The sequence below is a fragment of the Exophiala bonariae genome, assembly GCF_035927105.1.
Source record: "Exophiala bonariae strain CCFEE 5792 chromosome Unknown scaffold_25, whole genome shotgun sequence".
In the NCBI taxonomy this organism is placed as follows: Eukaryota; Fungi; Ascomycota; class Eurotiomycetes; order Chaetothyriales; family Herpotrichiellaceae; genus Exophiala; species Exophiala bonariae.
The window spans coordinates 175,355-197,873 of record NW_027042500.1 but is presented as its reverse complement, the minus strand read 5'-3'; the positions used below and the strand labels follow the sequence as shown (position 1 = coordinate 197,873).

The window sequence follows — 22,519 nt, the reverse complement described above, 5'->3', positions numbered from 1 at the left end:
CATGATTTACTCCATTCTTAAGACGCTGCTGTCAATTTAATCCTCGCAAAGCCCAACGGACCAAACTTTACCTTGCTACCATCACTCTCAAGCTTTGAAAACAATAAGGCTCCCACCGCTACCAACCGGAAATTACATTCGCCATTGGAGCAGCTTGCAACATGGTCGACAGCTCCGATGACCCCAAGGCGGGCACGTCCAAAAAAGCCCTTGCTGTATTCCGAGCTGCTAGGCCCGAGGAATTCGATGTAATGTCACGGATCCTATGCAATGCATTTCTTCCAGTCTGGTCAGTAGTCCTGGCGCACCGCGCACTCCACGAACTCCATCCACGCGATCAAGGGCAAGTAACTAACACGTCACAAAAGGAATCACAACTGGTTTCACGGCGTAACCGAAAGTCTAGCACCTGTGAAAATCGGGGAGATTGGAGGTCCAACACCGCAGATGGGCCGCCATCAAGCTGCACGAGTGCATTTTTACCGGTCTGTCATTAACCTCGTGACCATTTGGGGTGGACTAGTCCTCGTGGCCGAGGTCGCTGACTCGCCGACGACCGACGGGCTCAACATCGCCGGCATCATGATGTGGCTACCTCCGCATGTGAGAGAAGGGGCATTTGGGATCTTTCAGGTCTGGAGGTCGGGTTTGCTATCACTACTTGCGCTGTGGAAGTACGGGCCGCTGGGGTTCTACCGCATCGAGGGAGTGTTTGAAGCGAATGTGAAGGCCATGTTCGCGAAGACACTCAAGGACATCCGTCCCACGGGCTACACGTCGGAAGAATGCGGTTTCGTGCAGATGATCGCCATCAATCCCGCGCATGCCGGTAAGGGATATGCGTCGGCGCTGCTGAAGCATCAGATGGATGAGCACTTTGCGCAGTTTCCCGACAAGCCGGTCATTCTCGACACGACGACGAAGCAGGGTGTGCATTCATATGAGAAATTGGGATTTGAGCTTCTGGCGCAGACGCCCGTGGACACAGGTACCGATGATGGAGGAATTAAGCTTAAAGCCGATGCAGACGAATCGGTCAAGAAGCTTGCGAAGGAGACCTGTGTTCAGAGAGTCATGATCAAGGTTCCACCTGGTGCGCCATCTGCTGAAGTGCTACCTGATTTCGAACCTTGATCACTACCGTGAATTGTTTCAACCTCGAGGTCAATATGGTGTGCGTCGGGGGTTTTGCAGGCCGAGAGCCCTGCTTGGAGGATTGTTAGACCAGTAATAGACCAATAAAGTCGAAATTTCTGTCAGTTGAGCGATATATCGAAGTCGAAGTGAGAACCGCTGGGTATCTGGAGGCATACGCAGTATTTGAAGCATAGTGAAGGTACACGAGCACGTCAACCAATGAAATATCTAGGTAGTGACAGCCCTCCCGACCCCGCCATAAGCAGGCTGCATTAGCCTGCCTGAGGGGTTTCCACGACACGATCGTTTTCTTCGCACTAACTTTGCAAATCATAAGCATATTACAGAACGTTTTTTGAAATGTGCATGTACGACTACGGCAATCGACTCCACTAGCGTAGTATTAGGCTGCCCACGAGTGGTATTGAGGCCGCATGGACAATGAATCCAACTCCCTCAAGCAATAATAAAGATCTGTGAATACTAGTGCATAAGCAGTCTGCAGAAGTCGCGTTCAATGTTCCGCTCCAGTCGCACGTCGATCTGCGTTTGGGCTACAGTACTCGCCGCAGACACGTGGGGCTCCCCTGCGAGCCTTGATGCAGGTAGCTTATGATGGGAATCATGGCAAGAATCGATGACGACGAATGGCTTCCAGTACTGACAAGAACGTCAAATTAGCTTCGGGAGTGTTGGGAAGATTTCAATGGCTTTGTAGAGTATAAATGAACGCATCCAGCAGCGTCAGGCCAAGCTCACAACCGTCCTCAGTGACTTCTGGCCATTATCATTCTTCAAAATTCCTTACCACGTACACCACGCCTCTGAGACCTCGTCGTCGATCTTTAGGAAATGATGGATAGTCATGCTGACTACAAGTTCATGGGATGGATGGGCCTCGACGAGACTGCTGGGGAGGGTAAGATGGTCTGGCAGGAGTTCAAGCCCAAGACGTGGGAGGAGACCGATGTCGACATTCAAATCACACACAGTGGCATATGTGGCTCGGACCTCCACGTTCTCCGAAGTGGTTGGGTATGTTTGCCATCCATTAACCTGGAGCACTGAAGCTGAGACAATCTGTAGGGCCCGACACCATACCCATGCTGCGTTGGTCACGAGATCGTGGGTCGAGCTGTGCGTGTCGGCACGCAGGTTGAGGGTGGTATCAAGGTGGGCGATCGAGTCGGTGTCGGCGCTCAAGGTGACTCCTGCTTGGGTCGAGGGCAAGACTCTTGCGAAGAATGCTCGTCAGGAAATGAGCATTTCTGCGCCAAGCACGTTGGCACGTACGCCAGTTTCCATCTGAACGGCGACAAATCGTACGGGGGCCATGCGTTGTATAACCGCTCTCCAGGTCACTTTGTGTTCAAGATTCCAGATAGTATTTCTTCCGCCTCAGCAGCGGTCATGCTATGTGCGGGCATCACTACCTATTCTCCACTGAAACACTTTGGTTGCGGTCCAGGCAAGCGTGTGGGTGTAATTGGCCTAGGTGGCCTGGGCCATTTCGTCGTCATGTGGGCGAAAGCACTAGGTGCTGACTCTGTGGTGGCGATTTCTCGAAAAGAGAGCAAACGACAAGATGCTCTCGAAATGGGCGCAGATAACTATATCTCAACGGACGATCACCCTAGGTGGGATACCGAATTTGCAGGCTCATTTGATCTGCTCATCTCAACCATCTCGTCGTCAAAGGTAAGTCATGTGACCTCAAGATTTGGGATAGTGCCGCCGATGCTGATCCGTAACCCAGGCGCCTATCGCTGGCTACTTGGCTCTCTTGAGGCGGGATGGCACTCTCGCTCAAGTCGGAAATCCCGACGATGGCCTATTTTTGGTTCCCAGCACAGGTATAATCATCGGGAGGAAGAGACTTGTTGGTTCGATGATTGGCTCGCCAGGAGAGATCCGAGAGATGCTGCAGTTAGCAGCTGAGAAGGATGTTAAGCCATGGGTGGAGGAGAGACCAATGAAAGACGCAAATCAGGCCATGGTCGATATGGAAAGGGGCAAGGCTAGATATCGATATGTGCTGGTGAATGAAAATGATGCCTAGTATTGTCACTGTCGATATACCTCCAGGGCCGTCATGCGATCGGCAGAGCTTTTCCACAGCCCAAGCATAGAGTTAGCTTCTAGAAAGTCAAGGAAAAGATACAAAGAGCTTTGGCTCGCCGCGTTTAGCTCTCCAGTTGTTTGTTGCCTTGAAAAGGCCATGGCAGCCTTGCAAAATTGAAGACCACTTCTTGTAGAAGTCTTCTCCAATTTCCCAGCTTTCTAATCTGGATGGGTCACCCCAGACGATAAGGCTCTCTGATTGTTTTCCATGGCGGTTATCCACGATATCATGACACAGTGGCTCGTCATCGTAGTTGTCTCCAAGGAGGAGAATGTTGTCTCGCATGACTGGATCAGGCATTAGGTCAATCCATGGATGATGCTCCACGGTGCGCTGCAAGCTCGTTGGCTTGAGATTGACAGGACAAGTCTGCATGGGTGCTCTGGATGTCCCTTGAGATTGATAAAATGGTGAGATCGCTACACACTGAAGCCACTGTTTATCAAGACCAAGGGTTTGATCATTGGTCATCAATGCTCGAAAGATGTTGAATTTAATCAGTGTCAACAGCAGATCTGTTCGTGGTGATCCTTCCAGATATTGCGAATAAGCATATTCTGAGAAGCGAGTCAAAGACTGGTGAGTCTCGCCCGTGCCGTTGAAACACATCCATAGGTTCAACGGCTGCTCCGCAGTCTCCGCGTGCCTGACTTCAGCCTGTAGCTTCGGTTTTACTAAGACCTTCAATCCCTCACCCGAGGCGCCGTTGCACGCAGCCAGATTTCTTTTCATGGTTTGCCGCCTTCCTAAACGCTCGAGTCAATGGTGATGATAAGAAGAGCCTGGCGAAACGAAGATAAACTTACTCCACGCCCTTTGATGCAGGCGATTCTGAAGTTTCCTCCGCTTCGCAGGATCTGTAGTTCCACTCCAATCGTCACTAATATCGTGAATGTCAATCTGCTGGTGCGTCCTTAGAATGGATGGCAGCATATTGTGTACTAGGGCCTTTGTCGGTGATTGATAAATAGTGTTCGCCATGGTAGTCCGCGGGAACGGACTTGACAAGCGACTTGATATTATTTTGTTACCACATAAAACTCCAGAACATGTTTCGCCTTTGGTCAGGAAGACGACAAAGTTTGGCGCCCTCGCTCTTCAGAGGCTGCTTGGTGTGCTCAGATAGACTGAATCGCATAAATCGGAAAAGTGGAAGGTATTGATTTCGAGGAAAGATATTATTTACCATGCGGATATTAGCCAGGAATGTAGCTTGCCGGTGCTTTTCAATTAAGGCCGTACCACTCTCTTCAGCCCTCAGCCTACAATATCTACCCTACTCCAGACCAACCCCGCATCATAGACGATCACCATCTGCCCGCCAGCCTCGCCAACTTCTCCCCATCAACTTGACATGCTAAATATTCATCTTTGAGAAACGCACCAACGTTATCAGACAAAAACAAGTCGATGCTCGGGTTGTTCCATTTGAGCACCGACCACTGCAACCGTCCCATACCATACTCATTGACGCCCTTCACACCTGCAGCACCACCCACTTCCCTTGCCACGGCCGACAGAAGTGCTTTACCATACCCCTTCCCACGCTGTGATGCGGTAATGATCATGTCTTCAATGTAGATACCAGGACCCGTCCAGGTGCTGTAATTTGGGAAATAGACTGCGATGCCCACGATCGTGTCTACCGCATCGTTAGGCGAGATGAGGAGAGTGCGTGCATACCCTTTTGTGAATTGTATTGGGGTAGGTGAGGATGATGTCGAGGCAGATGGGTTAATTGGAAAGGATAAAGTACTGAGGAGCATCTCTTCGGTCGTTTTGCAGGAAGAAAGCTCCTTCTCATACTCGGCGAGCTCGCGCAGAAGTGACAGAACGATGGCGACGTCTGACTGGGTAGCGTAGCGGATCGTGTAGGTCGCGCTCATTATTGGGCCGGCCATTTTTAAGAAGTTGAGCACCTATATCGTGCTTGAGTGGCAAATTAGTTGACCTTGAGGTTCTCATCTTACACTGGGTAGAGAACATGTAGATATAGAGGTGTCGGTATGCTTCTGAAGTGATGCTCTGGGATACATCGCGACTTCGGAAGCGCCGAGCAATGGAGCTGTTTTGAAAAACGACCATGACATTATTCAAGGCTTACAAACAGGTGCGGGATATAAAGCCGTCCAACAGCTATCCACGAAATGCTCGAAGAAACACCTACTCCGTTTTCACAGGACGCCTTAGAGTGAGCTGGAATTATCATTTTCTTCGATAACATGAATACCACCAGTAGGTAATAGAGTTCCCTTTATTCTGCCATTGCTGAGGGAAACTGGCACAGAGGAACAATGATTGAGGGCTCTCAAAAGACTTTTGCTCAGACTCACAAACATAAGTCGAAATCACCGTCTTTAAAGGAAACTGCTGGGCATTTTCTGAAATGCAGCGTCCTTCGAACGAAATTACCAAAACTCGTTGAGGCTCCAGCCTCCATATATGCAGATCTGATTGAATCGAACGTACACGCGCGGATTCTGAGGTTCAAGTAATTGTTGTGCTGAGTTGTCACAGTCCTCGGACTTGAAAAATGATGCGAATTTTCGCATGAGTTTCTAAGGGAAAGAGTCGAAGTGTACGAGATAGTGGTTGACAATGTGTCGCCTGCGCGTGGCTTATTAACATCGTGATATCGAACGCACCAGAACCTCGAGCATCCGATTGCAGCATATTGGCCAGATGGACTGGAAGTCCGCGGGTTTCCAACGGCCGACCAAATCCAGCATGGTGGTGTAGATCCGATGGCCACAGGGAACCATGTTTCCGTTTTCGTCTTGCAACCCTCAGCTGGGAACGCTACGAGCCGCACCATCATGAGTGCGAGTCGCTCTCCCGAGCGTAAGTCAAGGTTGCTGAGATACCCCGCCCAGCAATTTGAGTTTCTGGCTGTCCTCATACTTAGAGTTGTACTCATCGCACGGACGTCCTGGGCAGATTCTTCAATCTCAGGAACCATGGAAATCACGAGAGTCATTAAGACGCTGAACTTTGGGAAGGTAAGCCACCACCAAAAACAGTAGACTTGCAGAAATGACTGGATCTAGGGTTGTGATTTATTGATCACGAGTGATGACACCAAGCCAGAGACTTCGAGGGAAAAGTACACGGTGATAGTCAAGCATGATGGGTCAGAAGGATCTCCACCACTATCTGTCCCATCGCACTGGCACAAGGTAAGCCGGCAATGTTCACAGGGTTCCCTCAAAGTTCAGGATACTCATCCGCAAAATCAGCATCATGACGAGTACATCACAATGGTGGAAGGCAGATGTAGCATCACTCTCAATGGGAAGACGAGCATCGTAGAAGCAGGCGATCCAGCAGTATTCATTCCTCGCTGGACAACGCACAGCATGGAAGGATTCACGGGTGAGAAAATGACGATGCACGAGCAACAAAACCCACCTGGACTGTACAAAGGCCTGTAAGTAGCTTCTCTCTGACCTTGCAAAGCTTTCATCCATTCTTTCTAATGGCTCAGCTGACCCTGCATGGAAAATGTTAGGTTCTTCAACGACCTGCTCTCCGAGGGACGAATGCCAGGATTCTGGCACGTTATGAGATCCTTCTATGATGGAGATACCTACCCAGGGCTACCAACAAACATCAAGTTCCTTGAGCAGTTGGTGAGTTAAGACCTTGTCGGTATTTCAAGCAAACATATTGATCTGGTAAACAGATGATCTGGATCCTGGGCCCTATTGCGAGATTGGTGGCCACAGCAAGGTCGGAACAATTTTGACGCGGTGGTCCACTCGAACATTTATATGAAGGCAATACATACCGACAACCATGGACAGGGCAGGCTTGAACTCTGATCGGAGAGAGCTTTATATCGTGTAAAAGCCCGGTGGCATCTATAGTCTTGTGGCAAAGGCAGTCCCTTATGAACGTAATGGGTAGGATGTATTTGGGTTAAAGAGCGCATTGTGCTGTACGGGGGTCGGAAAGGGAGCCCATAGTTTCACTCGAAGTGGCAGATATCACATAGTACCTAGTCTGAAGTACTGGGTTGAGTCTGAGCGGCAACCACTGCGATCTTAAAAGCTTTAGTGACTCTGATGCGACGTAGCCTGAGGTTCCAGGTTGTTTCGACCTGAGTTTGACAAAAGATCACGGCCAACTTGATACCAAGTATGCCAACCAACTCACAGAGTCCCCATTGCTTCGCCGTATACTTCTTCCCAGGTTTCTAATACTTCGCCCTATTGTTCACTCCGACAAACTGATTCTCCGCACAGGAACTTAGATGAGCTCACATGCGCTCATCATTGTCGGAAACAGAGAAGACAAAAACAAAGTACGCCGTTCAGATCTGTGAGTGCAGAAGCGCCTATACGACTGTGTACTCAACCTCGCTATGCCCGGACACTGGGGACAGGCGAAGCACAGTTTTGATCTCCAGCGTGCACATTGAGGGCACCCCACATCTCCATCTCCATCTCAGGTGTGACTGAGTCGCAACCATGCCGAACAAGAAGTCCAGAGCGAGTGCCTCAACTACTGGCAGCAAGGCCACTGATTCCCCCTCACTACCTGTGGCTCCAGTGGCGACACTGCCAGCACAGTCTCAGGCCCCAAGTCCGCTAGAGCCACCAGCACAGACACAAGCACAATCCTCCCAAGCCAAAGGCACGACATCCGCCTCGTCCTCCACCACCACCGCCACCGAAGACTTCTGGGCGAAGAATGCACGCGCCAAAGCGCTGATCATGTCGACGTTGGTCCCCGGCAGCGAGCCGTGGAAGATCGCGGAGCCGCTGGAACTCGCGTCGGATATCTGGAAGGCACTGGAGGACAAGTACGCGCCAAAGGACAACAAGAGCAGACTGGATGCGAAAGGGATTATTGATGCCGCGAAGAAGAGTGAAGGCGGAGGCGGAGCAGGAGCAGGCGGCGGCGGCGGTAACATCGTCACATCGGACAATCCGAGACCCTCGTCCTCGGACTTTATTGGGGATTGGGTCGAGGGGAAACCGATGGACAAGTACCTCGATATGTATCGCTCGAGTAAGAAAGCTACCGCCCAGCCGTTGCATGAGTCCTCGGATGCTACGAGTGCTGTGCAAAATACACCTACTGCTGGTATCAAGCATGCCGTCGAGACGGCCACGACTACCTCGACTTCTGCAACTACCGGACATGTGTTCCAAGCGCAACCGACTGCGCCCGAGGCCTCGGTGTCCTCTTCATCCTGGCGGGCAACACCGGTGGTTCACGGCAGTTATCTCACAGAACAACAAGCTCTTGCTTTTGCACAATATGATGTGGAGCGCAAGAAACAAATCCAAGTGGCTGCGACCAAGGTTCTGATGCAGAAGCTTCCTACTCGGGACCTGAGATTTCTCTGGGCTATACTCTATGGTGGAGAGGACGCCCCATGGCCAGGATCGAGCTCTGCCGTCATTCCAGGCGTCACGGTCTCAGCTGCAGTTGCTACATTTCGAGTGAATCCGGTTTGAAAGAAACGAAGGGAACAAGGATCCAATATATCTAACACTATTGATCTGGTACAGAAGGGGTATCAAAAACGACCAACTCTTGAACAATGGCGTGACTTCTGTGCTCGTCTCAGACGAAGAGGTGTACAGCGGACCGTCCTTGTTGCTGGCTATGGCCCAATATGTGCCAACAACAAGCAAATCTGTCAGAAGTCTCCTAAGCACATCCAGACAAGTAAAACAACCAGTGCAATCAGGCTTGCACTGGGATCGGCAATGGCGGTGTTGGCGTCATTCTTCTCCTGGATGTAAGTGACATTCTGGGCAAGTTCCACAATGTCTCTTGTTACATGACCCGTTTGTGCCAATTGTCGCATTTGATCACCAAAAGTGGCCAGGATATTCGAGCTTCGACCTGCGGGACAGAAGACGATCTCAAAACCACCACCTTGGGGAATGATGAAAGTACTTGTCTGATCATCATATGCATAACTGTATGCATCTGGGCAGATTTTCTTTGCTTGGGTGGAATACAGACTCGGCGAACATGTGGCTGGTGTATTGTGCTTACCAGTACAACAAAACTCGGGCTTGTTCCATTTCGCACACGCGCTGAGGCAGGGGTTGAACGGTGGTCGCTGGATCTTGTCATCTGGATATGGATAAATTCCATCACCGGGCTTCTTAGGCGGAGTCAACTGGAGTGGCCACGGACACCACTGTTGAATGAAGGAAGCAGAAACTGACTGCTCGAGTGGGATAGGATATGTGGTATTGGATCCGAAGGTGGCATCTGATGTGTCACCTATTGGAGCGAGGAGGGAAGACGTCCCAATGCAGACGGGGTTGGTGAGGTTGGGTGGCACATCGGTCAAAGTGGAGTTGTCGGTCTGTCCAAGCAGAGAAATGATACCCATAGGAAGATTGTATCCGTCGACCAGCGAGATGTCGTAGAATGACTGATATGTGGCACTCGACAAAGTGAACTCCGCTAGCGTTGCAGGCGCTGCTCCCTAGTCCAGAGATCCCAAATCAGCCACGTCTAGATCTCCAAGCCTGTGCAATAAGAAAAATCCTCAACTTACCGCACCCTGACATTCAAGGAACATTCCACAATCCCCAGTCCCGCACGCGACACCGCCCTGTCCACTTGCAGGTCCGCCTCCTGCCGAGGGAAATGAACAGTTCGTTCTACCCCAGACCCGGCCCCTCCAATCACCACTGACAGTCTGCGCACTGGAACCACCAGAGTCGAGCTCGAATCCCGAACTTTTAGGACCGATACCACTCTGCGTCAGGATTGCGGGCCATATTGTCTCGGGACAATGATTTGTCACGCGCAAAGGAACATTGGTGTCTCGTGGATGTAGATATTGAGCGTTGGCAGTACTTGTTATGAGTGCCAGATGGAGGACGCCAACCAGATGATTGGGTCTCTTTGATGTACGGTTTCTGCTTGTCTTGAGCGAGCTTGACTTTGACTTGATTCTTGAACATGATTCCAGTGGTGCTTGGCTGCGTACATGAGGATTGATCTGAGCATTGGGTGGCATCAATGCCTTTCCACGTCCCATATTAAGGTGGGGACGGCGAACTGACGCCTTTCGTTGTTCAACGGGTCGCTTTACTTGGTCTGCTGGATGGTGAAATAATAATACTTGCGGTATAGCTTCTGCTATTGAAGGATACGATATCAGGCGACGTAGGTAATTGCGGGTGTTTTGATCGAGATGATGAAAGTAGAGAAGATCTGAAGTGGTATCCGAGTGATAGGTGGCAGCCAGGAAGTCGCGATGGATATATCTAGTCTGTCCATGTACTTGAAGAGCAGAAGGGACGCGCCAGGGAAGTCACGAAACCTGATCCTGGCAGCTCGCTAAAGCCAAGTTTCCAACCATTGGGAGTGTCGATCTGGAGCAACGGCCATCCAAGGTCCCTTGTCTACCACATGTCCAGAGAACAGGATACCAGTATGGCCAGAGATAAAACATAGAGCAATGTGCATTAGTCCATGGCTGAATTACCGCTAATGCACTGCTTCCCAGCTCATGCCAGCTTCAACGTTTCTGCTGTCTGGATCACTGGCAATGTGAGATACGAATTGTGCAAAGTTGGATCGCAATGAGGAGTGACGCAATGAGCGGTGATGTCATTGATAGGTACTAGAAAGTGGCTGAGTCTTGGCATGTTTGTGGTGGCGCCCGAGGAGGTCAGCCTCAACGGTGATTTACTGCTAGTCCTAGTTGGGTAAGTCAGATTCTCGCCATTCCATGAAGCTGCTCCTTTGTCATTCACCCTTCCTCACACTGACTTCCCATCAATGTTACAGCTTCATCGTTTTAAAAAAAACTGGAGCATCTATATCTCATAACCTTTTCACGCATGTAACATGCATGCTCATGAGGTTCCTCGGCATGTTTTGCTAACTTTAAGTTCCTGATGTCAGTTCCTATTCTGCTCTTGCGAAATCCTAGGTCTTAGTCGTGACGGGACTGTATGGTCACTTCCAGCCCTGATTGCAGGACGAAGAAACTGGGACCGTATTAGTTTCGGGGTCCACTATTGACATTCTACGAGGTCTTTTCACTTACTAGCTCTGCAATTTCCACTCGACATCGGTATCGGCAAAATTGATCACAAAGTTCCTCAATATTGTCGGAACTACCTGTTACATCAAATAAATAAAGCATCAGCTCGACCAGTACGGATGGATAAGTAACGGAGATTCGTACCTTGGACACTTCGATCCAAACAAGATCTGCATTGCCATGTCTTAATATTTGCAACTTCCGAGGATACGGACAACTTACTCTTTCCCAAGCACATCCGCGAGGTCCCTCCAAATGCTAAAAATCCACTTACTGCAGCGGTCAAAACCATAAAGTGATCACTGACACAGACTGACTTACATAGCTGGCTTCGATCACCTTCCAACCACCTCTCAGGACGGAACATCTTCGCGTCCTGGCCATATATATGCTCAGAACGGCCAAGGACATAGGGAGAGCTACCAATAATTGTCTGTCATGGTCAGCGATATTCCTCCGAAGCTAAGCAAGACTGGTGTCTTACCCCTGCTGGTAAAGAATGCCCTTCAACCTGCAAACCTCCTTCAGGGACGATCCGAGGTAAACTTTGAGCAACGACAGGATGGATGCGATTAGCTTCATTCATGACTGCTTGTAAATAAGGCATTTTGTTAGCCTGCTCATAAGTCACCGGTTTGTCGATATCTATGTCTCCAACCACATCGTTTATTTCGTTCAGCAATTTCTTCAGACATCCGAGATTTTTAAGAAGGTGATAGAATATCGATCGTAGTGCAACCGCAGTTGTATCGCTACCAGCAAAAACATTACTGGTTGCCATCGAGATCACTACCGTGTTGTCCACCTCTGCTGGGTTTTGTCCATGCAACTCGATCAGTTTGCTCAACATGTCTCGATGATCACTTCCTCTCTTGATTCGGGATTGTGCTTGCTGCAGGGTGAAGTCACGTATGGCTCCGCTCCTTGCATTCAATGCAAGATGGTTGCCAATCAAGGGGCTCAATCTCTGATGGATTCGATACACCCAGGGGATGTGACCGACCCAGGAGCCAGATCTTGCAGCTCTTTTGATGATTTTCAATGACTCAGACTCCTCTCCTGTCTCCATGAGTCCGAAACGCTGGGAGAACGTCACTTCTCCGATTACGTCTAACAACATCAGTCATCAGACCACGTGCAATCGGGTATGACTCAAACCAAAAGCGAATAATTGCAACATCACACCAAAATCGAATGATTTTCCTTCTTTTGTTCGCAAGATGCTCACGAAATGTTGGATTGCACTGTCGACATACGGCTCCAGATCAATCAGTGACGAAGTTGCATAAACGTGATTTACCGATCGACGATTATTCCGATGAACAATGGAGTCTCCTTCTGCAAACAGATCCCATGTCCGTGTACCTTTTAGCGGCGCATAGAAGTCACTCTTGTTGAACAGAGATCCCGCACCTATAGGGCAAATAGCGTCAGAAAGAACAGCTGGCTAATTTTCCAATGATTCTCCAGAGGACCCCATCATACCATAAATCTTCTTGATAGCATCAGGAGACAAGGTAAGAACTTCATCAGGCCCTACACGCACCGTCGTCCCGTATTTTTCATGCACCTCGGTCAAAACTATATGGAAATCCCCTTTCCATCCATGATATGCGAGCCACAGTCTCGTGAAACGTGCGATGAATGGTCCAGGGATGCCAGAAAGGGGCGACAGAAATCCATAATAAGCGATGTATGCGAGGAGCAATATTGTTGATGCAGGGGCGATGAGTCTTGTGATGAGAGCGAGCAAGATATTAGTAGCAGCATATGGAGAAATGCGGTTATCCATGATGGTGTCCATGGTGATTGGATCACTTTATGCCAAACGGCTGCGATGGAAATATTTTTCACATACACGACCACAAACTTTACAACAGAAGTTGATGACAGCAAACGCATGGCCCTCTTAATATATGAATCTCAGAGAGAGCTGATCGATAGTGGAGGTCGCTTCGCACACACCCACATGCATGATCGTGACTGGCGTACATCCGTCGCGACTTTACCATCTCCACTACACTGTGTATACCATACAGCTTCACCCACAATCTTCCCTACTAATTGGAGGGAGAAGCGAGTACGAATACGCACCTCATTGGCCACAACAGACAGGAGGAATGCTTTGCCTTCCGAAAGTATTACTGGCCGCCTGAGCTGAGTCATGTCATCCACGATCAGCTTGCTCGTAATCCTAAAGTAAGTCGAGGGATTTGTCGTTCGATCACCAGTGAGCGAAGGACAAAAAATGTGCGGATAAGCGGCCGAAAGGCTCAATTGCAGACTTGTTGGGCGTAAGTGTACGCGTGGACCCGACACCATCATCTCGTATTCACACGAGACTGAACTCGTAGTGACTTCAATGTTCGTCAGTGGCCTCACGAGGTTGCGTTGATGGCAACCACGAGTAGCATGCCAGTAGAGTCAGGTAATACCAGGTAGTCATCAAATGACACGAGCAATAGTGGGTTGTTCAGAGAAATCAATTCCCACCTGCTTTAGTGCAAAGTCGTGTGAGAGTTTGGTCCAAGCAAAAGCTTATCCCCCTCCGGCAAATGCACGCTCGGTACCCCATAGTCGCTAACAAAGCTTGGTACCTACGTGGTTGCTGGACATTATTCCTAAGCTGATTTTGGATTCAAGCGATCGTTTCCCCTGTCGAGATCGGTAGCTTACTCCAATACCAGCTAATAATCCTCGAGGAGCAAGAACTCAAGGTGAAGCAGCCGTACGTAGAGATAGGAAGATTTCGAGAGTTTTATTCCATGTAGCCATCGGCCACAGCCTCCCAAAGGTGGACTCGGAACCCTCGGCGATGTTGCATAACTCGCCCGCTGTCTCTGGTGTCAAGACCAACCACTCACAGAACTTCCTGAGAAGCAAGCCTGTAATAATAGGGTGATTATTGTCCCACGAAACCAAGTCGCCTGGATATAGAAGTGGCCTGTTCAACCTCTTCTGTACAGCGGCATACACAGCAAGTGGATAGAAGATGGTCGAGTTGGTGGTAGCAACTGCACCGAGGATCCATTGGGGGCATCGTAACGTCGTAGTCGACTCCCCTGGTGTTACAGATATCGTTCTCCTTCGACTAAAGATGTCACAGGGCCTGAAGTGAAGCACACGTGCGGTGCAAGGCCTGTGTCCGGATTCTCCACAACACCATACATCAGTGCCTTGCTCGTCCGCGCAATATCTGTTGAAGGTGCATGGCATGCAGCGCTTATCGCAATGCTACAACTTCTGACCAGAGGCATTCGCTCCCCGTAGTTGAACAGCCTACATGATAACCACAGTGTGATGATCATAAATCCTCCTAGGATAAGCGAAAGTATGAACCCAAGTGGGGACCAGACGCATCCGACTTTGGTATAACCTCGATTCAGTTGGACTCCAGTAATAGTAGCATAGTCATCCGCTCGAACAAGGCTTAAGAATATGCTCTGAGAAGCTAGCCAATGCAGTGTTGTTGCTGCTATCAATAATGGTATCGACCATCTCCAGGGTAATGATAAGAAATGGCTGCCCCGTTGAGCACCCTTTGGAAATTGAACTCGAAGATGTTTGCGGAATCGTGAATATGATGACCATTCCTTCGCTAGGTAGAATCGAGTGAAGAGATCATTGTAAATGAGGTATAAGCAAGAGATAACTAGTTGCGGTATATTAGGTAGGATGGCATATAGCTCGACAGATTGGGGGAGTAGGTCGAATGAGATCATGTTGTCCAGATCAAAATGACCAAGCCCGTAGGCTTTGATGTCAGTGACACTCATAAGTCCAGAAGAATTCACACCCAGCAGAAGCAGCGTACAGAAAGTGAGCCACACAAGCACAAAGCTAGGACATTTAGCGTTAGTCACAAGGTTTCGATTTAGTGATATCACTTACAGTATGTTGCTGAGCCTCCACCTGAGCTTGCTACAAGCGTCTGCACCCGAGATCCGCTTGTGTTTCCATAGATATCCACCCCGTGGCTTGCTTTGATAGGAGCGTTCATCGGTGGCAGTCATGGCCCCAAAGCCAATTGTATATACATCTGGCGTATCCAAAAATGACGCTATTGCATCACCAAGTGTTACCAGAGGTTCGACTTGTACTGTGCGAAGTGTTAGATATATGCAAACTGCTTTAATCAGATTGCAAGCCAGCACTGCCGCCAGAAAAGTCAGTGAGACGCTCAATTGGCAGGCCTCTGTTACCTTCTCTGCGAGACAGTATTGCACTGCAACAGGCTCATTATCAAGTGGCTCTGGCTCCTCTCCCCCGAAGTTGAAAGGTTGAATGTTCTGGCATGAGCCTGCTCCGACATCTTGCTTTGTTATTCCCAGCACATTCCACTTCATTGGCTCTGGATTGCAATCCGTACCGTCCGAGGGAGTTTCATAAGGACAGATCCACCTTCTCCAATTGCCCCTTTCTGTTGTATTCATGTATACCATATTAAGTATAACATCCTCACTCGAGGAATTGGAAACCACTATGACGTTGCTAAATTTAGAAATAAGATCCCGACTGTATACTCGAAGGCAGTCCGCGTTTTCAAGCCGAATAAGTGACTGAGCATTTTCTTGCAAGTATTGTATCGTTGAGGATATTTGTGGCTTCGAGATCTCTTGATATGCATTGCAGCTACCGATTATTGAAGCTCTCGTGGAATTCCAATGACTACCATTCAAGAAGTGGGTGTTGGCGACAACGACCCCAAAGTAATTTGTTGCTATGCTCCCAACGACGGCGGAGTTGTATCTGACATTGTGAGCTGCAGCATTGTAGAAGCAGGGGTACCTCATACAAAAGGTGAAGTGGGATTGAGCTTAAAGCTACCAAAACCCACAGAATGGTCCGCCGTGGAGAGATATGTTTCAAGTTTCTGAAGGTTTGTACTCCTATATCAAGTGCCTGTTGTTTTGAATGGGCTTTATTGACTTCTTCCCTTGTTGGTGCAGTCAGAAATTGCATACAGCTGTTGCTGATAGCGAGGAGCAAGGAACTGGAAGCATTGATGAAGAAATGGAATAAAGTGGACTGCGATTTTGCATCAGCGCAGGAGCCAGAAAATATTGTCACAGTCATGCCCTGTGAGACAGAAGGTTTTCTCGAAGCCCAGACAAAAAAGGCCAAGTTTGAAGCCAGAATGACTAAGACACAGATCAGCCCAATTTTCAATGTCGCCTTCGAACTCGTTGGCAGTATTCGTTGCAACGAAATGTGCAGAGTCATATCTGTATCTCCTAACCAGAACGCTCAGCCCAAAGTAATGAGACTTGCAGAGTAGACTTGTCATATGACAAGAGGACTTCGAATTGAACTACAACAGGCAAAAACGGTAAAAAGAGCAAGAGAACAAGTAGAGCAAAGTAAGGCGCATTGCATGCCAAACCGTCATCTTTGAAATCGTATGTGATCATTGAATTCAGAGCCCCCTAAGATGTCAAAGATAATTGTTGGCGCGTAGAGGCACAGGCAAGGGCTTTCGAATCAGGGGAATCCCAGTCTCAGCGTACCCCTTTTGAGCTTGGACGAATGCCAAGCACGGAATGCTCAGCCTCTCGACCCAGTCGAGCTCCAAGTACTCGCTAGTTTTCAGCCCAGAATTTGTGTAATCCCTTTTGCTTGCAGCAAACTGTGGGATGGTGTGCATATATTCGCCTCCTGATGCGTCTCGGTATCGTAGGTTTTTGCCAAGTAGATGCGCTCGTTCTAATTTAAGTAAAGCGCAATATTTAGTTAGTACTAATTCTTAGCTGTAGGAGGATCTTAAACATATCCGATGTTGTTGGCAGCATACTGATGGTCTTTTCGGTCTTCGGATTACAGCCATAATTAGTGCGAAGTGGCTGATTAAACAGCGGTAGTGTTTCTTCCTCGATTAGCCGATAGCTTCCACTGTATGTCATGTTGTGAATTACCGCGTTCTGGGCCGGCTTCTATAGGTTATATACTAAGGACAAGACTTTGTCACTGTGGAGACGTTTGGGCTCGACAAGCATCAAAGGCGTGATAGATAAGATGGCCGTAGCTCGGCCATCTTAATGGAGAGGACGAAATACTCAAGTCGCCAGCTTGGAAAAGAGTTGCCAAGGTGGGAAGGCACTGATTGCAGCAACTATGACTGTGGCCAGAGTGTGAGATCGTGGTCTCCTGGTGCTCTGAGTTCGGTAACAATGATCCCTCGTGCGTGCAGCGCGCCCGATCTGCGAATCCACTCGTGACCGCCTTCCTGGTGGTTTCCAACTGAGTTCATGATAAAAGCGCCAACTCCATATGGCATGATAGGTAGCGCTCGATTCAAGTACCGCTGGCTTGCGAGCTGACCCTGAACTCGGGTACGCGTCGTCAAATCCTCGAAGGTAGCTTCAAGGGCAAATAGAGCCGCGGCTGCAGTCCCCCCGCCTCTCTCCATCGCGACACTGAGTTCTCTAAGGTCGCCGATGATGCGTCAGGGATGACGATTTGCCGTGGGGACTCCACCAGCATGTCATCCCTTCAATCACAATGCTGCAATTTCATCTCCAATTGTTCATGACGTTCACTTTGTCCACGAGATTATTCACTTGAAGAGGAAAAGGGGCGGCGACGAAAGTGTCTTGCCCAGACGGTGAGAGAGAAAGCTTCACGGGTTATGAAATAGTATAGTATCGGTTCTCGTCGTTGTGTCGGTGCTCATCGTTGACGAACTATCAGCGAACGAAGCCCCAGAGCTTGTTGTACTTTGAAAGCTCGTCGTCGTTGAAGAATCGGCAGCCGTGGTTTCGGAACTCGTGGTCGAATGAAAACTGCTGGTAGTTTGAGTCCTTGCTAGTTGCACTTTGAGCCGTTGTATCGCTCGTTGTGCTGTGACTAGTTACATCCGAGCTGGTTATGCTTTAAGTCGTTGTATCACTAATGACACTTTAAGTCGTGATATCGAGGCCATTTATGCTTTAAGTCGCTGTATCACTTATTGTCGCTTAGGGGGTTGGATCTAAAGTTATTGTCGAAGTTGAGAATATTGTAAGCGATAAGGTGGGCGGAGATTTCGCTGCTGTGGTTAAAGTCGGTGTAGTAGAGCTAGAGGTGTCGACAGTAGATGTAGTGCTGTCTGTTGACGTACTCGGAAAAGGTAGATTCTAGAGATGAACTTATTGTTGAGCTTGCTGATCAAGGTTCAGCTGTGAAAGTGTGGTCGCAGAACCCGAGAAATGAAGTTAAAGTGAGGCTTGATGTCATTTACTGAGTTATTGATGAAGAGAGGCTGAACGGCTTGAACGACATAGAGGTGGATGAACGGTTTGTTAGCAACATGCAACTCACCTACGGCTCGAATTCCCAATGGCCTTCCAGTCCTTGAACGAAAGGGAGTCTCATAATCATTGTCGACCTCCTGATACCAGTTTTGCAAACTAACAAGATCAAACTCGAATTAAGAATTGGACAGCCATACAACAATTACAACATTCTCTCCAACTTCCACGACCTCATAACCCTCGCAAAGCGCACGCATGATAGACGGGGCTGTCATGTATGAAGAATTCTTGGTACATGACCTGATTTAATAAGGTTGCAAAACTCCAAGCTCCAGCGTCAGCGTCAGAAGTCTTGTCAAACGGCCCTGCGAAGACGGGTGTCCGTATTGACCAGCACATCCGCAGTTAACCCATGGGTCGAGAACGATATGATTTGCGGCTCATCCCAATGGTTCATCCGCGAGGTTTCGAGGACCGTAAGCTGCATTCATCTCTGTGGACAAGTTATCCACCAAACAGTCCGAGAAAACCCCCTGCGTTCCGGCGCATTCATGTGTCCAATACTGTCAATCAAACCATCCGAACAGGCCTGCTGCCACAAAACCGAGGATTGGTGGGAAAATCCAATGCTGTAATTCGCCACCACCGATCAGTGAACGACTCACCAGTCCGTCCATAATGGGTAGTATAATCGAAACACACAAAGCCTTTCCCATCAGCTTTTGGTCACCCGTGGCATAGATGGCGGTAAGCACGGAGGCAAATGAGATGTTTCGAATCCCCCAAATCCGCATCAGGGCGTGATTGAGCTTTCTGAGCTGAGGCTCAGTGTGTACTGGGAACTCCAGGCTTCTTAGATGTGCGTCGGGACGAATTATTGCATTGGAGCCGAACCCGAATAGCATGATAGCTAGACCGAGCGTAGAGTGGATGAACGCTGGGTGCGGCATATTGAATATACTTGATATACGAGGGTCAATGAAGCGATGGTTGCTTTCGATAATGCTTGTGAAGGGCTTCTTGGGGATCGAGTACTGAGTTTTGCAGTGAAAGACGATTATGGGTAAAGGAGTGTTTTATATTCCAGATGCACATTGAATTAGGACATAGCTTGTCAACAAGAGTTCTGCTGGCGTACCTTTCACTCAGCGACTGACGAGAATGAATTATCGCTCATTCCCGCATTGCATGCAATTCACTGCCGACTCAACTTCAGTTGAATCCACTTATAATGGTATTCATCCGAGCCCGAAGAGAAGTTGCTTAGCGGCATAGCCAAATTGAGGCAAGTGTATTTGAGTGACATCAGTCGTGGAGATAAGGTTAATCTAGGCACGAATAGCGTTGGGAGAGTCCACCCCTATTAGTCCGACTCCGAGTCCTCCTACTTCATAGTCTTTTAGAAGGAGTTGACTTTTACTGTAAGTCCTATTCAACTCTACTAGGTAAGTATCTGCACACTATGCATCTTTAATGCGATGCGTAGGGGCGCTTTCGGCACAGCGTACGATATAAATCCCTGCGCGAGGTGTTGAGCTCGGACGGCATACTGTTTTACTATTGTTGTAGCGATAGCGTATAGAACGTCCGAGTGTAGTCAATTAGCTTCGCATAGCTTCGTATCACACCGTTTATCTATATCGCGATATCGAGACCTCCTCTCGAATAGATCACTATCGGCTTAGGTAGAGCGCTTTACAATAGGCAACCAATCCCTTCTACTAATATGCCTTTAAATCAACCAAGAAACTTCCCCCACAACATCCCTAACAAGCCCGTCGTTTTGTAACCCTGGTGTATCCGAGCTTTCCCATCGACCTTTGCCCTAACATTGTCCCAAACCTGCTCCAGATCCGGCCTATCACTCGCTCCTCCAAGGTTCATGACACTCGGAATGATCGCCCACTTCTCCAATACGGTGCGCTCTGGGCCTACAATCTCTCCTCCCTTCTCTCCTCGTAGTACCAAAATCGCCGGCTGAGCCATTCCATTCTCATAACCCTTCTTCTCGCTCACCGCGACCTCAAGCCCGTACCTCTCTTTCACCAACCCCACGAGCGTATTTTCTGTGTCGACGATTGCATCGCCTTGATAGCCGGAGAGTTTGCGCGTCTCAGAGAGAAAAGAGGCGGGTTCAGATGTGACGGTTAGAGTTTTGCCGCCGAGGGCGGTGATAGACGGGGAGAGTTTCTGGAGACTCTGAAGGTAGGCCCTGCAGAAGGGACACCAGTGGCCGCGGTAAACTAAAGAGATTAATTTGGGCAGGGACGAGGAGGAACCAGACATAACTTACAGACTACAAACAGGATGGAAGATGACGACAGGAGGGAGTTGAATTGTTCGACGGGTGTTTGAGTAGCCATTGAGATAGTCAGGTTGTGGCTTCGACGAGTCTGATATTCTGTTCGCTGAGTTTGTATCAATGAAATGGAGCTTTGATTACCGTTGACGTGCAGTTAAGGTAGGCGTGAGTCTGAAGAATCGATGTCTCTCGATGGAATAAAATATCAGAGACATATATATGCGCGTCTCTTTCCGAGAGCTAGACAACGTAAAGTCATGGCTTCATTGCTTGAGAATACAAATTCCTTCGCTAGGGTTGATCATCATCGACTACCTTAGAAACGCCATGACTGTGTAATCGACAAAAAAGTTGTTTACGACGTGGGCTGGGAATACGACAATGATTTGAATTACACAGCGCGCCTTCTCGCTACACAGATGTAATCCCCGGTTTGGTGTCTTGGATGTTCGTCTAACTTAATTGATATATTAGTAAGGCAGCATTTCGAGAGAAAACGACGAGCTTTATTTCAGATACGATGACTCTGGAGAGCCCTGTATGGCTGGAGGATTTTGAAGTTGCCGTGGCTTCTACCATCGCCGACGGACGCGCACCACGAATTGGTCCGCCGATTTTTCGGGTGTGGTCAGGCTTGAAAGTTCAGGGGAACGTCCAAAATGACCTCATAGCTACAACGTTCGGCTAAAATTAGTACAGCAGCCACGAGCAGCTCAACAACCTAGGTACTTTAGTCACCTTATCGCTGCGGAAATTTGAGAAATCAGGACGGGCGCATGTCTGATTCCTGATATAATCGTGCTAGGCTTAAGGCTACATGACAAAATGAATTGAGTCTTTCCAGTATGACATCTACCCACTTTAAAGGCTCATTTATTTTGTCACGTACCCCTAGCTAGCCAGCAGCTCGCATCAGAGCCGGGTTTATAGCGGCCTGGGCAGGGTTCATAATGAGCTCGTCCAACAGTCTCAAGGTTACCATCTTCGACTGAGGGGGACATGGGAGCATGCTTCACAGGTGTATAGATCCTGTTGTCATTGCCAGCCATATCGTGGTCCGATTACAGGTCGAGAGATTCTTCCAAAAGAAGAGCACAGAACTTTGAAGTCCAGAAGGATCGTGTTGGCGAAGTTGGATCAAGTGCTAACTCTAATAATTTCGGTACGAGGCGTTCAGCGCACGCCCTTTTTGTCCGCGTTCCTTGACGGATATCCGTTGGCTTTCACCGTCATCGACGACGAGGGGCGTACCATCTGGTGTGCCGGTTTCCTTGGTGAGGTAACGCTTTGATAGATATCAACTTATCGTGATTTGCCGGTTCCCTGCTGCTGAGGGTTAAATAGGAGAGTTCGCGTTCTCGCTATAACTACTTAGTAGGGGTAATTATCTACCTACCAAGGAATTGGTTTCTGTTTTGAAAGCGTGTGACGATGAATAAGGATATATACATAAGGACAACTACCTACGAAGTATTGGCACCGGACTGGTAAAGAGCCCGAGGTCTTTATCGATAAGGAGTCGGCCGTGGGCTGACATCATTGATTTCCATGGGGCGGCGATTCCACGCCAGGCCTCCGCATAAACTTCGTATCCGATCGTCTCATCTCGTCTCGCCTCATCGCCATACGAGAGAGCATCTCAACTTGTTGATCACTCCATCAAGCAAATAGTACCACGTCTGTGTCGCTGGTGCCAC

At 48.9% G+C, this 22,519-nt stretch overlaps 7 protein-coding genes across 7 annotated transcripts; 2 read left to right on the top strand and 5 right to left on the bottom strand.

Annotated features, from left to right (window-relative positions):
• Positions 1-161: 161 nt before the first annotated feature.
• On the top strand, positions 162-1,134 carry LTR84_006577 (uncharacterized protein; the record flags this gene model as incomplete). Its single annotated transcript, XM_064850137.1, has 2 exons — positions 162-253; positions 369-1,134. The coding sequence occupies 2 exons, from the start codon at positions 162-164 to the stop codon at positions 1,132-1,134; spliced, it is 858 nt and encodes a 285-aa protein (XP_064703024.1).
• An 858-nt stretch (positions 1,135-1,992) lies between these two features.
• LTR84_006576 (uncharacterized protein) lies at positions 1,993-3,196 on the top strand (the record flags this gene model as incomplete). Its single annotated transcript, XM_064850136.1, has 3 exons — positions 1,993-2,172; positions 2,224-2,835; positions 2,894-3,196. The coding sequence occupies 3 exons, from the start codon at positions 1,993-1,995 to the stop codon at positions 3,194-3,196; spliced, it is 1,095 nt and encodes a 364-aa protein (XP_064703023.1).
• An 87-nt stretch (positions 3,197-3,283) lies between these two features.
• LTR84_006575 (uncharacterized protein) lies at positions 3,284-4,240 on the bottom strand (the record flags this gene model as incomplete). The annotated part of the gene is made up of 2 exons (XM_064850135.1): positions 3,284-4,005; positions 4,066-4,240. The coding sequence occupies 2 exons, from the start codon at positions 4,238-4,240 to the stop codon at positions 3,284-3,286; spliced, it is 897 nt and encodes a 298-aa protein (XP_064703022.1).
• A 326-nt stretch (positions 4,241-4,566) lies between these two features.
• On the bottom strand, positions 4,567-5,160 carry LTR84_006574 (uncharacterized protein; the record flags this gene model as incomplete). The annotated part of the gene is made up of 1 exon (XM_064850134.1): positions 4,567-5,160. One exon carries the CDS (start codon positions 5,158-5,160, stop codon positions 4,567-4,569), a length of 594 nt encoding a protein of 197 aa, XP_064703021.1.
• Positions 5,161-8,909: 3,749 nt separating this feature from the next.
• LTR84_006572 (uncharacterized protein) lies at positions 8,910-10,277 on the bottom strand (the record flags this gene model as incomplete). Its single annotated transcript, XM_064850133.1, has 2 exons — positions 8,910-9,716; positions 9,789-10,277. 2 exons carry the CDS (start codon positions 10,275-10,277, stop codon positions 8,910-8,912), a joined length of 1,296 nt encoding a protein of 431 aa, XP_064703020.1.
• A 1,016-nt stretch (positions 10,278-11,293) lies between these two features.
• On the bottom strand, positions 11,294-13,095 carry LTR84_006571 (uncharacterized protein; the record flags this gene model as incomplete). The annotated part of the gene is made up of 7 exons (XM_064850132.1): positions 11,294-11,368; positions 11,436-11,461; positions 11,514-11,564; positions 11,613-11,724; positions 11,776-12,401; positions 12,477-12,704; positions 12,777-13,095. The coding sequence occupies 7 exons, from the start codon at positions 13,093-13,095 to the stop codon at positions 11,294-11,296; spliced, it is 1,437 nt and encodes a 478-aa protein (XP_064703019.1).
• A 7,162-nt stretch (positions 13,096-20,257) lies between these two features.
• LTR84_006570 (uncharacterized protein) lies at positions 20,258-20,883 on the bottom strand (the record flags this gene model as incomplete). The annotated part of the gene is made up of 2 exons (XM_064850131.1): positions 20,258-20,763; positions 20,814-20,883. 2 exons carry the CDS (start codon positions 20,881-20,883, stop codon positions 20,258-20,260), a joined length of 576 nt encoding a protein of 191 aa, XP_064703018.1.
• Positions 20,884-22,519: the final 1,636 nt, after the last annotated feature.